At 51.1% G+C, this 21,275-nt stretch overlaps 1 protein-coding gene across 3 annotated transcripts; it reads left to right on the top strand.

Annotated features, from left to right (window-relative positions):
- The first annotated feature begins 2,966 nt into the window (after positions 1–2,966).
- Positions 2,967–20,036, top strand: Csf1 (colony stimulating factor 1). Of its 3 annotated transcripts, none has more exons than XM_033758243.1 (8): positions 2,967–3,125; positions 4,377–4,439; positions 5,991–6,161; positions 9,332–9,479; positions 11,390–11,520; positions 12,051–12,103; positions 12,412–12,470; positions 15,905–20,036. In XM_033758243.1, exons 1-7 carry the CDS (start codon positions 2,982–2,984, stop codon positions 12,455–12,457), a joined length of 756 nt encoding a protein of 251 aa, XP_033614134.1. In that variant the 5' UTR covers positions 2,967–2,981; the 3' UTR covers positions 12,458–12,470; positions 15,905–20,036. The 3 variants fall into 3 exon arrangements, with proteins under 3 accessions (XP_033614134.1, XP_033614133.1, XP_010604305.2); XM_033758242.1 differs by having other exon boundaries at positions 10,541–11,520; positions 15,905–20,030; XM_010606003.3 differs by lacking the exon at positions 15,905–20,036 and adding an exon at positions 13,296–15,896 and having other exon boundaries at positions 10,541–11,520.
- Positions 20,037–21,275: the final 1,239 nt, after the last annotated feature.

A 21,275-nucleotide genomic window follows, 5' to 3' on the forward strand; every position in this document is an offset into this window, starting at 1 on the left:
GCCGAGGTGGGCGGGGGCGCGGCGGCGGGCTTCCAGACGCTGCCCCTCGGAGTCGACCTCCCCACCGCTCGGCTGCCCCTGCGTTCCCGCTGCGGTCTCAGACTCGGCTCCCTAACTGCCTTTGAGCATCGGCTCCCCGCGCAAGGACCGGCAGAATCGCCGCCTTGCAGCTGCTCCGGGGGATGTGGCGCTTCCCTGGGGAAGGAAAGGCAGCTCACCCCATTGCACGGACGGGAACACTGAGCAGCCCACAGGCAGAAGAGAGGGTTTTGCAGACGCGGGTGGAGGCCTGGTGTCAGGCAGGATGCCCTGTCTGTTTCCAGGCAAAGTATCTGAGCGCCGAGTGTGGCGCCGCCTTTCCCATGGACAGCTTTCTTGGACCAAGCACGTGCTTCAAGGCCCTGGTGGGTGGGGAGTGGGCGCTTCTGGTTGGGAAAAGTTCAGGGGTCATCCAGCTTTAGAATGCCAGGGCCTGTGCTGAGCAACTTGTTGTCAGAGCAAAGGAGATAGGCAAGCCACTACTTGTTCCAGGACAGAAGCAGGAGCTGTTGGGGACTTGGGTGGCAGTTTTAGGGAAACCTGGTCCCAGAGCTTCCTAGGGCTAGCTCCGAATCTCTTTTTTGTGCAAAGCCTTGTTCAATGAGTTGTGAGATCTGGGCTTCACATACAAAAGTGGAAGGAGGGTTTGGGGTTGCAGAGTTGTGGAAAGGGGCTGCTCAGAGCCATAGAGGGGACACCCTGCCCTGACAATGGCAGTAGCCACTTCCACTCCTAGAAAATCCAAGGTGACACTACAAATAAACAGTGGTCGCATAATGTGTTTACTTTTGAGGATCCCTGGAGAATTGAAAGAGAAACCCCAAAGTGGATCCATGGGGGAGGATGTGCCCAACCGAGAGGCGGGAGGTAGGGTGAGAGGGTAGGCTGTTAGGCAAGGAGAAGGGACTAGAGATGAGAGGAGGAGCACAGAACATGCAGGAGGAAAGAAAGGAGGCCAGATTCAGATGGGGCAGCTAAGAGCCAGTGACCCAAGGTCTCTCCAGAGACCTCATTGAAAGGAAAGATGGACGGTGATGCTGGTAGGTCAGGATGGACGGCTGTGCTGAGATGGCCCACAGCTCTCTGAGCCTGCTGCAGAGATTCCTTCCTAGGGCTGCTCCCACAAGCAAAAGCTGAGGTTGTTGGGTGGGAGGAAGAAGGAAACCAGGAAGAGCCTGACCAGCCAGATAAACGCTAGAGCCTTAACCCTTGGGTGCCTATCTGGGTCCTCCTCTTGCAGTAGCTCTGAGGCCCTGGGTCTGGGGCGGCTCCCTTTGGCCATCTTCAAAATCAGCTTCCTGTATGGTGGCCACACTCTCCCACTAATGATGCCTGAACTGCAGCCCAAAGCCAGGCACCCACTGCATTAAGCACGGCCCTCACCTTGCTGTCAAACACCTGTATCTTAAAATGCACAGAGTGGGGTTGTCCCCCTAGGCATCCTCTCCCCCAGAAGCTCTTTCCTCCATAACTTTCACACCTGGGATACAAAGCCTGGTGCACCTACCTGTAATTGGTCCTGAGCTTGAGGTGTCTCAAGGCCTGAGCAACCATTCCCACCCAGGGCTCCCTCCCCAGGGGCAGAGCCCAAAGTACCCTGCAGTCTATGACTATCCTCCCCATCTCAGGTCAAGCCAAGCCCTCACAGGCCTTGGAACCTTCTGTCCAGGTGCCCCCTTCTGTGCAGGTGGGCACTTGTAGTTGGGAAAAGTTCAGGGGCCATCTAGCTCTAGAATGTTAAGACCTTGCTCTCCTGTCATCATCTTCTCTCTCACCTTTCAGGCCGCATCGAGGTCCTTTATCCCTGTATCCTCTATGGTAGCTCAGCCAGAGCTGTCTTTGTAAGAACTGGCAGCACTTTGGCTTTTAGATATAAATCAGCACATTGTTGGGAGCTGCTTCATGGCCCCTTGTTTTTCAATGTACTACTTATTTGTAGTAATTGTCCCATCATCTGGATTATTGGGACAAAGCCCAGAGCCCAGGAAAGTGCCAGCCCTCACCCCACCCTGCCAGCATTTCCCTGAATCTGGGGGCATCAGCTGCCAGGAGGCTTGGGAGTTCCCAGGGGGTAACTTCTACCTGGTGGGGAAAATCTCAAGGGTCTCTCTGCCTCCAGGTGGAGAAAGGGCATCCTAAGACCAAGGATAGGGGAGACCTTGGGGATGAAGAGTAAGGGAGGAGCAGAGAAAGGCACAAACAGTGTCAGGAGCCAGTGCTATCTGGGCCTGGGCAGTTACTAAGTCAGGTGGGTGCTGAAAGAAGAGAGACTTCTCTGCCACAATAAAAGCTGGCTGGCTGGATGCACAGTCTGATGGGACTGATAGGTAGGTGCCAGCCAAGGGTGGTGCAGAGCTGGCACTATTGCCTCTGATTAATCAGTTGGGCTTCTTTTTGAAAGATAACCTCAGGGTTCTGGAAGGCCTCTGGCATAGGATGAGTTCCAAAGAAATTGAGCTTGGTCCCCTGGCTCTTCAGTGGTGGAGTCAGACCTGAGGAGAACCAAGTATAAGGAAGGGCTAAGACCGAGGGAAATGTCTCTGGCTTATAGTCAGGCAGCTGCTACCTGAATTTAAGGGCAGCTCACCACATGCTTGACCCAGTGTTAAATTAACATTGCAAGGATAGAATAATGGGTAGAAACAGATCCTGCCCTTGAGGGGTTTACTGTGCCATTAGAATTTAGACTAGTAGACACACCAGCTATGTCATCATTAGAAATGTGATGTGTAGCTAGGATTCATCTGGGAAGGCCCCTCAGACAAGACGGCGTTTGGATTGTTAAAAGGGGGAAGCGAGATTGTGGTGTGGCTGATAGTAAATCTGGGAAACCTGATTTTGAGGATGCTACATCCTAGGGTGTGAATCAGAGGCCATAGTGTTATCGGTGTGAGACCTTTGATTTCTGTCCTCGCCAGGGGGAAGGTGAAAGCTGGAGAGAAATGACATGTTCTCTGTCACAGGCATGGCTGTGCCGCTGGCTGCTGCTGGTCTTTCTCCTGGTGAGCAGGAGTCTTGCCGAGGAGATGTCGGAGCACTGTAGCCACATGATTGGGGATGGACACCTGCAGGTCCTGCAGCACCTAGTGAGTATGTGGCCATGCCTTCTCCTTCTGGGGAAACTGAGGCAGGAGCCAAGGAACAGAGTCAAAGAGAGACTGCAGGAAATAGGTCTGTCTAGGCCATCCCTCCTCTGCTGATCCTCTTACTGACCTCTCCTAAGGTCAAGACCTTAGGTCTCCAAGCCCTGAAACCCTCCCTAGCTACCCTGAAGGCTGAGCACGGTGGCATGCTTCCTGGGCTAGTAATTGACAGGAACAAGCACTGTGCTCCTAAAAGGACTCTAAAAGGGCTCGTAAGGCCAGCTTTGGCTCAGGAAATGAATGCCTCCTTCAGAAGACAGCCCTGTTTGCCTGTTGGTCCAGATGTTATATCTAGCTCCCAGATTCCCAGATGTGCTGCCAGCCTGGCACCAGGGTCCAGCCCAAATTTGAAGAGGAGGCTCCTGCCTAACTCCCAGCCCTCCACCCTTGCTTCCCTGGCTCTTGCCTCTGAGACTGGAATGACCTGCTCATCTGGGCCGTGAAGCAGCCTGAATCTTCATCTAATGGGACCAACAGAATCATCAGCAGTTCCAAACATGGTCCAGCCAGACAGTGTCAGGGTATTGTCATGGCTTCTGACTTGCCCAGGAGGGAATTTATCATCCCTTTGGCCAGCCAGGCAGGGTGGGGCACCACTGGCTAAGGCCAGCTCAGGGCTCCAAACTTGGGGCCTGTAGGCTGGGCCTTCCATTTCTCTTACTCCTCCTGGATAAGACCACAGCGTTCTTTAAGGCTTAGAACATAAACCCCTGCTCTGGGGATCTAATGGGAGTCTTCAGGGCATCTCCCCCTGGCCCCTATACATGTTGAATTCCCAGAACTTGGCAGCCTTTGCCTGAATTTCTCCCATAACAGGGTCCTCACCACCTCAAGAAAAGATTGTATTCTAAACTCTACCATATATTTCTCATATAGTCTTCCTTATAACAAACTGGCATCCACAATTTCATGGAGTGAGAAGTAGAAGGAAAAGACTTTTTGCTCTTCTACAGCCTTCTTCTAGGCATATGGAAGACACAGCCCTTCCCCAACCTTGATTCTGTATTTTCAGGTGTGGCAAGGGAAGGGAGGAGGCAGATTAAATTCAAACCTTGGTTCACCCGGAAACTGGTGTGTGGGCCATGAATGAGCCCATTCTCAGTCTAATTGCACCAGCAGAATGGTTATTAATTCTAAGACCAGCTCGGCTAAGCTGCAGATACCCTGTAAGCACTGGCTTGCTCTCTCTTACAGATTGACAGTCAGATGGAGACCTCCTGCCATATTGCTTTTGAGTTTGCGGATGAGGAACAGTTGGTGAGTGGAGCTATTTGCACAGTCCATATGTCAACCTGTGTGCTTCTCCGAGGGATGCAGGCACGTGGGCATAAAAGGCAGCAGAAATCCTAGGGCTGGACAGGATGAGGGTGTGAGGATCCCTGGGTGCTAAGTGTGGGGTGCCAGCAGGCAGGGCTGAAGAGTCAGAGCTCAAGTTCTCTGCTCTTCTCTTCTGGCCGATGCGTAAAGGAGCTTGCCGTGTGCCCAGCACCTTTCCAAGTTAGACCTAACAGTAGCACTAGATGGTCCATGTTCATTGTTTATTATCCACAGAGAGGTTGAGGGAGTATAGCTGGTAAGTGATTGAAACCTGATTAGAACTCAGGCACCTTACATCTAGGGCCTAAGGAAAACAGATACCCTTTTGCCAGATTATGTGCTTTGGAAAACCATGTCACCTCCATTCTCCAGACAGCCAGCAGCAAGAGAAGTGGTCCATCCCACCTTCCTAACCCACACCCAGCCAGCCACCAGACATGGCTGGTTCTGTCTCCCAACCTCTCTAGGATCTGCCCAGCCTCCCCAAAGCAGTCACTGGGACAATTTCAGGAGCCTTTCCCATCTCTCTGAGTCCATACACCCTCCACCCGCTGTCCTCCACTAGAGGAAGCTTTGTGAAACCCCAACCTGCTTCCTTCATTTCCCTGCCCTAAACTCCTCTGGGCCCCATCTCTCCAGAAGAAAGCCCAGACCATGTAGTTGGGTGTCTCCATATATAGCCCCATTCCCATACCCCTGCCCATCCCTCTTCCCTGCTCCTTCCAGCCTCTCAGCCTTTGCTGATGCCTGTCTCCCCTTGGCAAATACCACAGTCCACCCCCCTATGCCATGCATCTGCATATTTGTGCCTCAGGCAGAACAGCCATCCTATCCAGAAATGGCTTCCACCTGAGTTCCCACATACCAAGCCAGCATACAACTCCATTAAAAGTGAAGACCAGGTCATGGTCCAAAGAACAGCCTCAGTATTTCTTTATTCACTCCCTCATGCACTCAGGGCATTACTAGAAATCTGCTGGACCAGGTGCAAGAAACAGAGATAGAATAGAGTTTGTATCTATAAAGCAACTACCATCTTTTCAGGGAGACAAGACACTGAGGATATTCTTTGGATGGTGGGATAGTCTTCAGTACCCCTATTTTCTGGAGGATTTTACAGTGCCATAGGGCAAAGGACTTCTGTGAAAGCAAGCTGAGAGGAAGAGAGAGAATGTGGGTAGGGGTCTGAAACCCACCCTCTGTACGTGCATCCATCCTGATTAAAGCCTTGTATTCCAAAAATCCAAAGATTCTCTAATCATAATCTGTTTCCTTTGCTTTAGTTCAGTCCCCAGAGTGCTAGGTTCTAAGAGAGAATGAAAGACAACTTGAGGGCAGCATTCTCCTTATAATGTGATGCCTACCTTCCCCAGGGATGAGAGGAGAGCAGGCTGCAGTCCTTCATGTACCTGGAATGGCAGGCATCTAGCCCAAGATTTGGCTCTCAGGCCCCATCTTTCAGGCCATAAACTCTTGATACCTGCTTTTTAGAAAGATCCCGTGTGCTACCTTAAGAAGGCATTTCTCCTGGTGAAAAACATAATGGAGGACACCATGCGCTTCAGAGATGAAACTCCCAACGCCAAGGCCATCAGCCAGCTCCAGAGACTCTCTGTGAGACTGAAGAGCTGCTTCACCAAGGATTATGAGAAGCAGGATAAGGTAAGCGGGCCTGGACCTGGAGCATTGAGGGGGGTGATAGGTTGCCACTCTAGGGTCAGTACTAACCCTGCACCCCTGCTCAGGGTACATTCACTCACCTTCCCTCATCACTCACTCACTCAATCCATTCATTGATTTACTCTGCAAACCTTTATTTAGGACTTGCTAGACAGAAGGCACAGTGTTGGGCTGTGATGGTATCCTCAGAACAAGAAATTCATGGACCCCACCCTTGCGGAACTTAAGGTCAAGTGAGGGTGGGCAGCTGTTAAATGATGGCATACTACAAACCAGCAGAACGGTTTGTGCATTTGGCAAATCATTATTGAGTGTCCATTGTGTACAGGTGCTGTCCTAGACATCAGGAAACAGCTGTGATCAAAACACAAAAATCCCCACAGTCGTGGAGATTACATTTGGGGATGGGTGTGACAGTTAATAAAATATACAATTAAAATATGTGGATGGAGAATAATGATAACTGCATTAGAGAGAATAAACCAGAGGACAGGAGACATGCAAGTTGTGAGAGAGTGGGCCACAAGCTTGGAGAGAGCAACAGGGAACTCTAGGTGAGAATGCAGATAGACAAAGAAGACTTCCAAGTGAGAAATAGTGACTGTAATTCCAAAGGTAAGTAAGAGAAAGCAATAAGGCTGAAAGAACATTCCAGAACAAGGAATGCCATGCACAAGCAATGCTATGTAATGCTACGCTCGGCAGGAAGGTACATGTTCAGGTGCCAAAGGTGGTTAATACAGCCAAGGCATGGGAAGTAAAGCGAGGGAGGAAAGAAGGCAGGAACCAGACCACGTGGGCTATCAAAAAGATGGGATTTTGTCATCATTGAAAGGGAAGCCATTATGGACAGGCAAGCAACCTAATCTCAAATCTCACTTACGTCGTAAGACCGTTCTGGCTGTCTTAGAGAGAATGGAAATGTGAACGGAGGCTGGGAGACCAGAAGGAGGCTCAAGTCCAGGCCAGAGATGGCGGCAGTTTGGATCAGGGTGATTCAGGGAAGGCAAAAGTGAGCAGATGTGTTCCATGGGTTGGGACAGACCCAACTTGGTTTATGCAGAGGAGGTGAGGGGCTAAGCACCTGGATATTTCAGTGATGCTAAAATGGCAGAGCAGGTCTGAGGGGAGAACTGGGTTCAGTATTGGACACATCAGGCCTGAAAATCATGTGAAATGGCCAAGTGGAAACACTGAGCAGACAGCTGGAGGCATGAGTCCTGAATATGGCCAGCAACACACATGAGAGGCACAGCATGAAGGCTATCTGTGAAGCCACAGAGCTGTATAGTGTTGCTCCTTATGAGGGGAGAAACAGGCCCAGGAACCCCAGCATTTAAGGTCAAGCAGAAGAGAGTTGCCTGGCAAGGAATGGCTTGCAAAGGAGAACCAGGAGAAGGCTGTGTCTCTGGGTGTCAAGATGAAGGAGCAGCCAGCTTTTCAAATGGTATGGAGAAGTCAAGCAAGATAAGGGCTGAAAAGCATCTGGTGGATTTGGCAATATGACGGTTGCTGTTATAGGCAGACCAGGGTAAACAGAAAGAGAAAAAAGTGGAGACAACACTGTCTTGGCTCTAAAAGATAGCAGAAGAGATGTGGCTGGAGGGAGAGTGTGGTTGCGGGGAAAAATATTCTTCAATAAGAGATATTAAATTTGTGGTTTTCCAACATTAAGGTATCTGAGAATCACGTGGTGCTGGTTTAAAATGTAGAGCCCCAGCACCGACCTCTAGAGACTCCACTGGGTTAAGAACCTGTGCCACCCCTGATTAAAATAGAAGGGTCTTGGGATCGTTTGCGAAGGCACCATTCATCCGCGGAACAGCCCGTGAATGTCAAGGGTGGGCCCAGCAGTGAGGGAGCCATTCAGAGTGGAAGAGCTGGCCCAGTGCGGGTCTGCTGGGAAGACTGCAGGTCGAGGTTCAGTGCTTCCAGGCAGGGAGGGCACATTCTCTGCTGAGACAGGTTGGGTGTCAGGGCTTCCGGCGGAAAATCCTTATTTCCCTTGCAAAGCATGAGGTAAAGTGTGAGGGAGACTGGTTTGTAGAGAGAAAGGCAAGCAAGCAAGTACCAGCAAGCTTGACTTCTCTTCAGCAGCCTGGGGAGAAGCTTGATCGAGTGCTGTTCTGACTTCACAGATGAGGGAAAGAGCCCAAACTGAGCAGTGTGTTTGCTTGTTGTTGCCTAGCTAGTGAGTGATGCAGCTAGGCCAAGTCATCTCATTCATGCATTTATCTAGTAAAACCTTATTACAAACCTACTATGTGCAGTCCACAGGGATGCAACACAGTCCTTGAGGACTTTACAGCCTAGGAAAACCCATAGTTCTTCCCTGTGTAGCTCAGTTTAAGGACAAACTTGGTGCTTGGGAGCCATTGGTGAGTAGGCCATAGATGAAGTTGTGGGCATGAGTGCCTTGGCGTGATGTGAAAGTAGAGGTAAGGCCAGGGCTGGGGCTGAGGAATTCCAACATTAGAAATTAGGAGCCTGCAAAGGACAGTGAAGCAGCACCTGGCGAGGTGGAAGGAACCCCAAGAGTGTGAAGTTTCTCAGCTCCAGTGCATATGGGAGCCTGGCCCCAGGAGCAGAAGAGAAAAGAGCCACCTGACAGACAGGCCTGGGACATCTTCAGTGCATCCTCCAAGTTGCACTATTGTCAGCAAAGGACCCATCCCCTGTGGCTGCCACATTCCATTCTCCACACCGTAACAAGATGATTTTTCTAAAATTCAAGTCTCATCATTTCACCACCCACCTTCCCCAAAATGTTTTGGAGTTTCCCTTTGTTCTGTAGATACAATTAAAAGTTTTTGACGTGGCCAACAAGGCCCTGTAGGACCAGATTCTGGCTGCGCTCCTTCCAGCTGTCTCTTGCCCTGCTGGACTCAGTGTCCAACTCAGCCAGGAATCATATCTTTCCTGTTCACTGCTCCATACCCGGATAACTAACTAGATGTCTGGCACATAAATATCTGTAGATAGATCTCACAACCTCAGAACTGGTTCTGCTGCAAACCAGAGGCGAGGGAGGGGAGAGGAGACAAGGGGGAAAAGAAGATTGATGTGAGAAAGGCCAAGGGTATTTAACAAACAAGATAGTGACAAGAAGCCAGTGGTCATGATCACCAAAGGGGGCCCTGCTCTCCTTCCAGGCCTGTGTCCGAACTTTCTATGAGACTCCCCTCCAGCTAATGGAAAAGATCAAGAATGTCTTCAATGAAACGAAGAATCTCCTTGAAGAAGACTGGAAAATTTTCACCAAAAATTGCAGTGACAGTTTTGCTAAGTGCTCCAGCCCAGGTAAGCACTGAAGGGGACAGTAAGTGGAAGGTGACGTATGGGGCTGAGACCTGGTTGCTACATGTGTTTCTGTGTGTGTAGAAGTGCTTGTTTCATGTACATGTGTGGCTTCATGTACCTCGGAGTCTTTTCTGATGTGTATGCATGCACACCTATGTATATCTGCATGTGGAAGCTGGTGGCTATGGGGTTATGGAGTGGAAAGGAGCCCCTCTTTGGGAAAGCGATGCAGGCATGGAGAAATTCCTCCACCCCCAGCTCTGCAGACTGGCTAACCTTATAGGGCTTCCATGGAGTGAGCAGACACTATCTGGGATTCAGGGCCCTTGCTCTGAGAGCCTTGCTGTGAATCACCAGGATACCCTGGCTTCGGAAGTCCTCAAGATGCCTTGGGTGTCCCCTCAAGGGACAAGGCTGGATTTGAAGTCTGAACATCATTCAAACTCTCCTGTTGTTGGCTCAGCTTCATATTTTGTACCCTGTGTGTCTTCGTCTCAGCGTCCTATGCCACGTGCCCTACTGCAAAGGGGCTGAGGCCCTGCAACTGGCCAGTGGCCAAGTCCAGTCTCATTGTTTCAATCCCAAAACCTCAAGCTTTGGTCATGTTCCCTGCCAGCCTGCTCCTGTTGGTGGCTGTGGCTGTGTGGCTCCTTTCTGCATGAAACCGGCATTTTTTGGTGCTTCTATGTCTGTGTTAGTCTGGGAAGCCATGGCTCAATCTCTTGGCTGCTGTTCACCTCTGGCTTGGCCTCTAGCCAGCTGGAACCCCAGTACAAGTTGTCCTCTGATCTTCCTCACCCTGAACCCCAGTCTGTACATGTGCCCTGTTCTTTGCCTTCTGCCCATTATACCCTGCCCACTGCACCTTCTCTGCCTGAGTCCTGTGTCATGAGAATTTGCTGCAGTCTGTCCCCTCCTCTTCAGCCCCAGGGCTGACTTAGGAGATGAGAAACTGCCAGACCCCTATCCCCGTCTTGGCCCCTCAGGGGGAGCTGTGCTGGAGGCTGGTGACTCTATCTCCTCCTTTTCTTTCTCTCTCCCCCTCTCTGTGGTTCTTTCAGATGTGGTGACCAAGCCTGAGTGCAACTGCCTGTACCCCAAAGCAACCCCTAGCAGTGACCTGGCTTCTGTCTCCCCTCACCAGCCCCTCGCCCCCTCCAAGGTTCCTAAGGCTGGCTTGACCTGGGCTGATTCTGAAGGGCCAGAGGGCGGGTCCCTCTTGCCCAGCGAGCAGCCCCTTCAAACAGTGGACCCAGGCAATGCAAAGCATCGACCACCCAGGAGCACCTGCCAGAGCCTCGAGTCACCAGAGACCCCAAGCCTCAAGGACAGTCCCACTGGAGGTTCACAACAGCCTCACCCCTCTACCGGGGCCCCTGGCTTTGGGGTGAAGCACATTCTTGACTCTGGATTGGACACCAACTGGGCCTTAGAAGAGGCCTCTGGAGAGGCCAGTGAGGGTCCTGTACCTCACAGGGCAGAGTTTTCCCCCTCCAGGCCAGAAGGGGGCAGCATCCAGACAGAATGGGCCATACCCAGCAACCTCCTCTCAGCATCTTCTCCACTCCCAACAACAGAGGATCAGCAGCCACCCTTGCCTAAGGTAGACCCTGTGAGATCCACTGGCCAAGCCAACCATGACACTCCTAAAGAGACAGACCGTTCAACTATCCTGCCCACAGAGGGCAAGGAGACAGGCTCTACCCAGACCTCGTCACTCCAGCCCCTTTCTGCTCAGCCGCAGGTTCCTGGAAGCCACGCCTGGGGAATTGTGCTGCCCCTTGGGGAGCTGGAGGGCAAGAAGATCACAAGGAACCGAAGGAGCCCTGCAGAGCTGGAAGGAGGACGAGCAAGTGAGGGGGCAGCCAGGCCCCCAGCCCCTTTTAACTCCGTTCCTTTGACTGACACAGGCCATGAGAGGCAGCCTGAGAAAACCTTCAACCCCCAGCTCCCTGGGTTCGTCTTCCACGTACTGGTGCCCAGCATCATCCTGGTCTTGCTGGCCGTTGGCGGCCTCCTGTTCTACAGGCGGAGGTGTAGGGTAAGGAGATCCCAGTGAAGACAGGAGGGCACTCACAGGGGTGGAGCTCAGGCTGGGTGTGAGTGCAGGATGGAGGATAACCTGAGTTCCACCTGGGCTCTTCAGATGCTGAGAGGTTGGGTCTGACCTAGCACAGAGGATGGGAAGTAGAAATGAAAATCTGCTTCAAGAATCAGGAAGGTTCCAGGAAGGAAGTAAATGGGTTGGGACAACACAAAAGGAAGTGGGAGACAAGATTCTTGGACTAACAACAGGATGACAACCAGGCAGGAGGAGGAAGGAGGAAAGCAGTGCTGTACATGGGATCTCTGCAGAGCTTTGGCATGAAGGCCCATAGGATGTGGGAGGGCAGTAGGGGTGTCCTCAGCAAAGAGGCCTTAGGAATTTTCTCCTGCCCTCTGCATGACCCTGACTTTTGGGTAACTGTGAGAGGGGAGTCTAGTAACTTACTCATTAATGCCTGGGAATGGGACCACCATCTCCCTACCCTCCCCCAATTTCTCAATGAGCCTGCTCTTTTCTGTCCTCAGAGCCATCAAGAGTCTCAGACAGCAGATTCCCTCGTAAGGCACCCAGAGGGCAGGTGAGAGGTTGGGTTGGGCTCTGGGAGGCAATGGAGGTCTGGATCAGGATTGTTTTTACCTTCTAGACTAGGGTGAGGGGAGGAGCTACTGAGCAGAATGGAGGTGGAGAAGGGGAAGGGCCTCTTTTCTTTCCTAGATATGTGGGTTTTTTTTTTTTCTTGATTTCTTCCTAGAGTTGGGCAGTTCTGGGTCTTCTAAATCTGAGAGGGCTGGAGTACATTCTGTCTGAGATTGAGGTGAGCCTAGGGGGACCCCTCACTCCTCTGTTCCTGCTGAAGCTTATGCTAGCCCTGTGCTCTGCCTACAGCTCCCTGACCCAGGATGCAGACAGACAGGTGGAACTGCCAGTGTAGAGGAAATCCGAAGGTAAAATTCTGATTTTGATCTCTCTCCACCTCTCATCTCTTGCTGAAACAACCAACCCCCAAGGCCCAGACACTTGACTCCCTCCTCTCCATCCTGTTTCCTTTTCCATCCAACCATGAATATATCAAGTCCAGCCAACTCTCTCCTTTTCAGGGCCTCAGGTCTTCCCTCACCACTCCATTCTCTCTGCCCATCTGAAGCCAGACAATGCTACCTCTTCAGTGGGTTTCTAGTCTTGGTGTCACTTTCGATTCCCAAAGCAGCCAACATTCTCATCCTTCAATGTGGTTTTTGTAAGATCTTTACCCTCTTAGGTAATTCTCAATAGCTCTGTATGGCCAGCCACTTCCAACCCACTATTGGCTTGCAAGCCCTCTAGCAGCCACCTTCAGCATGCACCTCATGCCAGACAGTTTCATATTGGCAGTCCCACTCAGCCAAGGTCATTTCTATCTTCCTGCCTTTGGAATCATGCTGTCATAGAATCTGAGTTGTGGGAGGGCTTTCAGAGGTCCTTTGGCCTTTTGACCACCCTAACAGGGCCAACAGGCCTGGCATCCCCAACATGGAATCAGCCAGCTTCTTGATACCTTGTCCAGTCCCTGGCAAGCTCTTTGCCTGGACTCAACCTGTGCCTTCTTCAGTTAACACAGAGAAAGGCCTTCCTGTGTGGGGCTAAGCTACCTTTCCTGCCTTTTTCTTACTGCTCCTACTTCCTCTTCTCATGAAGCACTCAGACATCTAAAGTCAGCCATCTATGTCCCCTTTAAGAATTCTCTATGCTAAGCATGTCCCTCAAATATTCCTTATATGATATGGTTTCAGACCCCTCACCATCCTGGACATACTCATTTGTCAATATCCCTCTGAAAATGTTCTACCCAGCCCCGGACACAGTACTCCAGATGTTATCTGACCGGCTCAGAGTACAATGGGACTGTTTGCTTCCTTGATCTGGACAGAACTCTTCTCATGCAGATTCAGATTGCATTAGTTTTTAATAACTGCATCATATCGTTGTCATATATTGAGCTTGCAGTCTATTAAAAACCCTAATTCGATTTCCCATGAACCTCTACCCAGCTGACCTTCTCCATCCAGTACTTAACTTTAAACTAAAGTACAGGGGCCTATATTTACCCTTGTTCAAACCACTTTGTTGGTTTCTGCCCATTCCCCAGGCTACTGAAAGTATTTTTGCTCCTAATTCTGTCATCATTGTAGCCTTTCAGTCGTGTCCCCTGCATGTTGATGAGTGCCTTCTGCTGGCCTTGCCCATGTTATTGATTAAGATGTGATCTGTGCTATTCTTCCCCCACTCCAGCCCACCAGGAACCCTTTTAACTGCTCCCCCAAAGCTCTGGTTGCTCCTTTAATTCATGCTCCTCTGCTGTTTTGTATCTTGTTAATACTATATTGGTTTGCACATATTTGGTTGCTGTCTTTATACATTTTAAAATCTGATTTTATGTGTATATGTACATTCTGCACTGCTAAGAAGATTGTAAGCCACTTGAGGCAGGGGCTGTCTTCCACTTTTTTTGCACTTCTTTTTCCATTCCAGGTTCTAGTACAGAGAGTTTTTGTCCATACTTGTCTAAAATTCAATAAATGTTGACTGGCAGACTTTAGGGCTGGCCAGCTTTCTTTAACTGACCAGCCTTCTGGCTGACTAATTAACCAGATAATTGACTCTGACTGAAGAGCTGGTTGGGTGACTAACAAACTGATTAGCTGGTAACTGCCTTGTTGTCTAGCTGTTGACTGGTAAGTCCAGTGGCTAACTGAATAGCTGGCAGATTGCCTAGCTGATTTGTTGACTGGAGATCTGGCTGACTAGCTGGGTGATCCATTCAAGTTTCCAGTCTCACCACTTAGCACCGTAGGGTCTTCCAATGTGACAGAGCCTCTTCTACAGAGACAAGGGGTCTGTTTGGCAAAGGCTCAAAACTAGGGAAACTCATTTGAAAAAACAGCAAATATATCTGGAATCCTGGGGTCCCTCTTGTCAGCAGGGTGGAAAGAGATGAGTGAGTAGGCCAGCTGGGACAATTGCAGAGCTGTGAGAAGGACCCTGTCAGGTAAACAGAGGATGGAAATCCCTGGGCAATTATTGGCTCAGGGCTGTGCCGCCTCCCCCACAAATCACCATCTCCTCCTCCCACCACCCCCAAGGTCTTGGCCCCTGCCTTGAGCCCTCTGCATTCCATTCTCTTTTCCCTACCTGCCTACTCTCAGGCTTGTTCAAGCTTATCTCTTTTTCCCCTCAAGATTTTTCCTGGAGAGGGAACCAGGGGAAGGGCCCCACCGAGGCCCACATGGCTCACTGGATCCATTCGGTCCTAAGTTGGTCCTCATGTCAGGCGCCAGCAATCCAGACTGCTGCTTTGATGGGGAAGATGAGAGCAGGAAACTCAGAGACACCTGTGAGGGATGGCACTTCAGTTCCAGGGAACCTGGAGGTGGGAAAGCAGGCTGGAGCATGCCCTCTTGGTCCTTCTTCTCCCCAGGGCCAAGGGCAGGGCCTGTGGCCTGGCCGTACCAACATGGCTCATGTCCATATTATAGCTCCCCCCTTCTTTCCCCTTCAGAGCATGGGAGTGGGCTGGGAGCCAAAGCTGTGAGTCCCATCTTCCCTCCTTAGCCATCACAGGCTTGGCCAGTAGGGCCATGGACATGAGGGAGGCGCCACACAGGGTCCAAAGTCAAACTGTTGGATGGAGTCCAGGGGATTTCTGCTCTGGGAACAAAGCGTTCTAAGGATGCTGGGCAAGGGGACAAGGATGGGGGTGGGGTAGGGAGAGGACAGGCCCTGGCTCCCATGTATGAGGCAAAAGGCAAGTCCCTTAGCCCATCTGGGTGGCTGAGTGGCTCAGGGGTTAGCATGCCTGCAGCAAGGGCAAGTTTTCTTGTCCCAAAACTGCATCTCTGGCCTCAGTTACCTTTGCCTCAGTATCATCTGCTAGGATACTTTCTGATGAAGGGCATGAAGGGAGAAATGCAATTCTTCTTTGCTAGAAGTAGCAGGCATCACCATTGGTTCATCTGATATCTGAGCCCATCTTGCCTGAAGAGGGGTCTGCAAACACTGATGCATCCCCACCTCCAGGCCTCTCTGCTTGGGCAATGACCTCTCCTCTTCCTTGACCCTCACCCCACCAGGCCTCATTACCTCCCGCTATGGTCACTGTTCCCAAGAGGAAGTAGGAGGTGAGGCCAGACTATCCAGAGGCTTGGAAGACTGCCAGGCAAAGCCACCTCTTCCCTCTGTGGTGTCTGGAGTGGCTGGGAGGGTGAGGGAAGGGATGGGAGGAAATCCTGCCTGCAGCACTGCCAGCAGCCCACAGGAATGCCACACCTCTCCAACCCACGTCCTCGGCGACCCTCTCCATACTCCCACTCGGCTGACCAGCCTTCCCTTCTCTCCCCTACAGCTGGGCACACAGGACTGTCTCTCCATGAGAGAAGACGTGATGGGGCCATCCGCCACTACCCTCCCCAGCTCTTCTCCAGGAAATGTGGCCTTTCTACCACCTGAGCTCCTGCCTGCCAGGACTGGACCAGAGCAGCCAGGCTAGGGTCCCTACGCCTTGACCTCAGACTTTCGACCAGCTGAGAGAGGGCCAGAGGACACCCCAACACTGCCGCTATTTATTGTGGGCCCTGGAGGCTCCATGAGCTTAAGGAAGGCTAGCGAGCTGGCTCAGGACCTTCTCTCTCAGGGGCTGCACCCTCTGCTTCTTCCTCTCCATGCCAGCACCCTGGTCAAGGACCCACCTGCCAGTGGCATGCGGGAGACCAGAGTGGGTGCTCAGGAGTCATCTGGTGCCAAGAGATTCCATTGTTGACATGCAGGGACCTGTCTCCAGAGAGGAGTCTTTGATTAGGGTGGGGCAGCATCAGCCTGATTTCCTATAAAGGCAAGCAGCCCAAAAGATAGGAAAAAGGAGGCTTCTGGCAGTGTGCACTGACAGCTTGAAGGGATCTACACCCTCTACTCACTTGAGTGTCCTCCGCTGGTTGCCAGGTGGCATGGGGAGGCCAGCTCTGCCCTCAGGATCTGCCTACCCTGACTCATGATGCCAAGAGGAGGACCTAGCTCTGGCCTCTACACCTCCTCCCCTCCAGCCCCTGCCAGAGCTTCTCCTGGAGGCTGAGCAGAGGTTCCCCTGTGAAGGAAACCATTGCACTGTGAAAACTGAATCTGCCTGCTGAACATCCTGCCCCTTCCATCCCCATGAGCGAGTATCCATCCAAACGTCCTCCCACCTCTCCAGCCTCTCCCCGGCCTCCTGCATTGAGCTGGTCTCACCTGTCGACTGAGGGAGCCCCTAAGCCCTGAACTTCTCCTGACTCGGCTTTTGACTCCTCGGGTGGAGCAGGTGGAAGAACTGTCAGGCCACCAGCCAGAGCTGGTCTTTAGGCTGTGTGTTCACCCAGGTTTCTGCATCTTGCACTTTGACGTTCCCAAGTGGGAAGTGACTAGTGGGAAGGAGAACGGGAGGGAGGTGGAGGCAGAGTGGTGCAGGGAGAGCTCTGACTGAAAGCAGGTTTGGAAATACGAGTATGCCCCTGAGACTGGGGAAGGACCTGCACCCCAACCCCTCAGTCCAGGCACCTGCAGCTGAACAGCTTGTCCCCATCAGGAGGCTTGGAGCTGGGCTGCACTCCAGCCCCACCTTATGGTCCCCAGCTCGCCTCCTCTTTTGGTCCTTCTTTTTCCTGACCCTTAAAGGCAGTGACACCCTCCAACTCTCACCCCACGGTCTTGGGCTAGGCAAGCCAGAGTTGGGGAGGAACCAGGAGACCCAGACATCTGCTTCCAACTCTGCTCTGAGGACCTCTGCTTCCTGGGCTGGCCCCTGCCGTGGCTCTGAGACCTGGGCACCAGGTGACAGGGCTGTCAATTGCCCCTCAGTCCCTTTATGCTGCTGTGTTCCTCCTTTCCTGCCATCCTGGGCCTTCCACTGAGAGATCCTGTCCTCCCTGGCTGCTGGGCCTGTGACTTTCTCGTCCTGCCAGTGAGATAGTCTGCTGGCCCACTGCCCATGTCCTGATGCTGATAGCTGAGGAAAGAGCAGCTGAGGACTTTCTTATGGGGCTCATCCTTCTAGTCACAGACTCCGTATTCCATGCTAGAAAATATATATATTTTTAATGGAAGGGGAAAAAAAAAAAGAAAAAAGGCATTCCTCCACATCTCTCAACTTTAAACATATAGTATTTTTTAAAAAATCAAAACAGCAAATTCAATCAATTGCAGAAGCTCTTTGTGGGCACTTAGTGATACATAGCGGGAGGAGCTCCAGAGCTACCTCTGGGTGCCCCACTTCTGGCTACCTGCACAGGATCCCTTACTTTCCTCTGAGAAAGCCCAGAGAGAACATTGGCTCACGAACTGTGAGATTGTGTTTTTATACTTGGAAGTGGTGAATTATTTTATATAAGGTCATTTAAATATCTATTTAAAAAATAGGAAGCTGCTTATATATTTAATAATAAAAGAAGTGCACAAGCTGCCACTTGTGAGTCATGGGAAAAGTTGCTTTTGGGGTTGTGGGTGGTAAACATAGGGGTGGCCACACATCAGCTGCTGGGTGAGCCCCAACTCAGAAAGCTTTTTCCAAGGTACATGGGGAAGAAGAGCTCTCTCCAAGTTTAAGTCTTGTTACTGAAACCTCCTGTATTACTCCTGTCCCAAACACATTCATCTACATATCTGTAATAAGAAATGAGGCAAAAAGCAGCCAAACCTCAGGCCTGGCCACTGGCCCCAGTTCCAGCCCAGCCTAGCCCAGTCTGGGAAAATGCTGGTTGGGCTCTGTCCAAGGGCCCCGGGGCCCTGTAAGGAGAAGGCTCTGACCACTGAAACTTTGGTCCATGGGAGAGGAAGCTGGCCAGGTACTCACAGGGTGCTGAGGTGAACGACTGCTGACTCCAGCCTGGGAAAGGGACAAAGCCAGCAAGAGAGAGAGCCTGCCCTCTGTGTGAGGGTCCTTAGGGCCTGATCTTCCCACTGAAAGTGCAGGGGAAACCAAGGGTGTGGCTGGCCTTCCATGGGGAAAAAGATTGCATGGCCCAAACACACCCCAGGTGAAGCTGAAACAAAAGGGGCCTCCCCAACCCTGAGATGTGGTGGACAAAGTTTTGGATCATCTGGTGTTCTCAAAAATACTGATGTCCAGGGTCAGGGATTTAGCTCAGTGGTTCTGCCACCTGCCTTGAAAGCACAAGGTCCTGAGTTCAATCCCCAGTACCAAAACAAAATAAAACAAAAAACCTGATGTCCAAATCCTACTCTAGCTCACAATACCAGGATTTTGGGCAGGGACTAAGCATGGGAATTTGTAAGACATTTCAAGTGACTCAAATGGGATCCAAGGTGAAAAGCATCCAGAGCCACACTGTTGGATATGGGCTCCATGCAAGGTTAAATTCATTAAAATGAAATAAAAGCAAGCATTCAGCCTTCAGCTTCATTAGTCACAGGTGGCTGCTGTGTTGGACAGCCCAGAAATATGACATTTGCATCGTTACAGAAGTTCTACTGGACAGCACTGCCTGCAAGCCTGGGTCTCTGTACTTAGAGGACCAAGGATATAGAACCAGGACTGGCATTCAGTGCTCAGGTATCTCAGTCAATTTACCCTGTGTGTTTGCTCTTCCCACCTCATTCCTCATCATTTCTCTTTCTACCCAAAAGCTGCTCCGAAAGTTTTGAAGAAATATTTTTTTTTTCCTTCAAGGTTTTAATTGAAAAAGGTCTCTTTCTCTGAGAAGCCTCCCTAGCCTGACTCAAGCCCCTAAGGGCCATCCTGGTTTAGCTCCTACCTCCCCTCTGCTCTTCTAGATTTAGCACTGGTTTTCCTGTGCAACTGTCCCATCGGGCCATAGACTATGACAGGAACTGTGCTATTCTTCCTCACACACCAGTGGTTGAGAGGACCCTGGCACACAGTAGGTGCTCAGAAAATGTGCATCACGAACACATGATTAAAGACGTGGACATACAAACTCTCACGAGATTTAATCAATGCCCTTTCCTAGGACCTCTGCAGGATTAGCCAATGGAATTGATACCTAATAAATACAATATCAGTGACCAAGCAGGGGAAGTATTTTCAACAAAGAGATCTTGCTGTCTTCTGATGGAGACAGGGCTAGGTTACAACTGTACTCATTCAGAGGGCTGTGTGCATAGAAGATGTATTTCAAAGCCTTTAAGCAATGACTGCAGGGAAACAAAGAAGAACAGAAAGTTCTACCCCCTACCTGCCTTTCCAGAAGTCCCAGAAGTGCCAGAGACTCTCAGCAGCCCTTTTTCTGGGTTTCACTTGCTATAGGTGCTGCTTAGGAAGCATCAGACCTATAGAACACTATTCACTGGATTTAGAATGAGAAAACAGGTCCTTGACTTTGATGTCTTATTGCCCCGTATGCCAACCTCTCTGAGCCCTGGGTCTCTCCTCCTCTGTAGAACTACTTTTAAGAGTATGAACCAAATGTAATTGATGTAACCAAATTAAACTGATGTTCAAATGAAGTGACAAGCCCAAAAGCACCTGTGGGCTCCAAAGGGCTTCAATAAATAGTGTGTTCTGATGCTGCCCATGCCGAAGAGTTTCTTTCTGGGCATACACTGGGGAAGGAGGATGCTTCCAGGGCCTGGCTGATCTCTGCAGAAGGTGGAAGAGCTGCCTGCTCCCTGAAGGGATGAGGGGTTTATGGGCTGGTTAACAAGCAGGGTCAGGAACTCCTGTTCAGAGTATATAAGGAAAAGGGTCCAGCCAAACCTCCAAACCCCTATCCGGCCAGAGGCAGGAAAGTGAATCAGAAGCAACCAGGAAGAAGTCTGAGGTTAACCTCGTGCAGACTGTGGCCATGGCAAAGAAGGGGTTGGTGGAGGCACTGGGGTCTGGGTAAAGCCTGGTGGGCATCCCATGACCCCTTGAGCAAGGCTCTAAAGTCATTCAGGGGTGGGGAGTGACTAGGCAGATGTGCGGAAAAGCGGCTGAGTTTCCCAGCCAGCTCGGGCTGGGAGGTCCTCTCTGCCAGAGCAGCACTTTTGTCCCTTAGTTTTCTGCTTTAGTTTCTTCAAGTGTGTGCGAGGAGGTAGAGGAAGTCAAGCGAGTAAGCAGGCTCTGCTGCCTTGGATGTTGGGACTGCTGAAGGAGCAGGGTGGTCTATGCCAGCCTGGAAAGCCCCACAGCAGAGTGGCTGAACACAGAGAGGCTCACTCTCTCCCCCTGCAGAGGCAGTGGGTGGCCTGATCTCCAGTCTGGGACTATGGGAAAGCTCTCTGGCTTACCCCCATCGTCCTATCTAGAGCCTACACTGACTCATCTCCAAAAGTGGGTGGCTGGGAGTCAGAAGAGATTATGGATGACAGCCATTGCAACACCTTGAGCTCTGTAGGGACAGTGCCAGGGCAAGCAAGGGCTGGATGGGCGATTCTGTGCCTCACGATGGAAAAACAACTAAACATAGGCAAAAGACAGCCTACAAAGCCGAGGAGAGAGTGTCATCACATGCATGCTTTGCGCAAACTTGCCAGGAAGAACACAAGAAGAAACACCCAGATGCTTCTGTACGCTTTCCAGAGTTTTCTAAGAAGTCCTCAGAAAAGTGACATGCCACATCTGTGAAAGAGAAAAGAATCTGAATTCATGGCAAAGGCCAGCAAGGCCTGTTAGAAAGAGAAACCAAAAAAATCCCTCCTCTGGGGGAAACAAGGAACCTGAGGTAACCGAGAGGCCTCTGTCAGCCTTCTTGTCCTGTCCTGAGTATCATCCCAAATCCGAGGAG

The sequence above is a fragment of the Fukomys damarensis genome, unplaced genomic scaffold (genome assembly GCF_012274545.1).
Source record: "Fukomys damarensis isolate Sample0158 unplaced genomic scaffold, DMR_v1.0_HiC HiC_scaffold_33, whole genome shotgun sequence".
Taxonomy (NCBI): Eukaryota; Metazoa; Chordata; class Mammalia; order Rodentia; family Bathyergidae; genus Fukomys; species Fukomys damarensis.

Excerpts from the sequence above, each read along its gene's own strand:
- Csf1 (XM_033758242.1), top strand. The coding sequence starts at position 2,982 with ATGACATGTTCTCTGTCACAGGCATGGCTGTGCCGCTGGCTGCTGCTG. Across the intron at positions 4,440-5,990 it reads TTGCGGATGAGGAACAGTTG|AAAGATCCCGTGTGCTACCT; the intron begins GTGAGTGGAGCT and ends CCTGCTTTTTAG. Across the intron at positions 11,521-12,050 it reads TCTACAGGCGGAGGTGTAGG|AGCCATCAAGAGTCTCAGAC; the intron begins GTAAGGAGATCC and ends TTCTGTCCTCAG.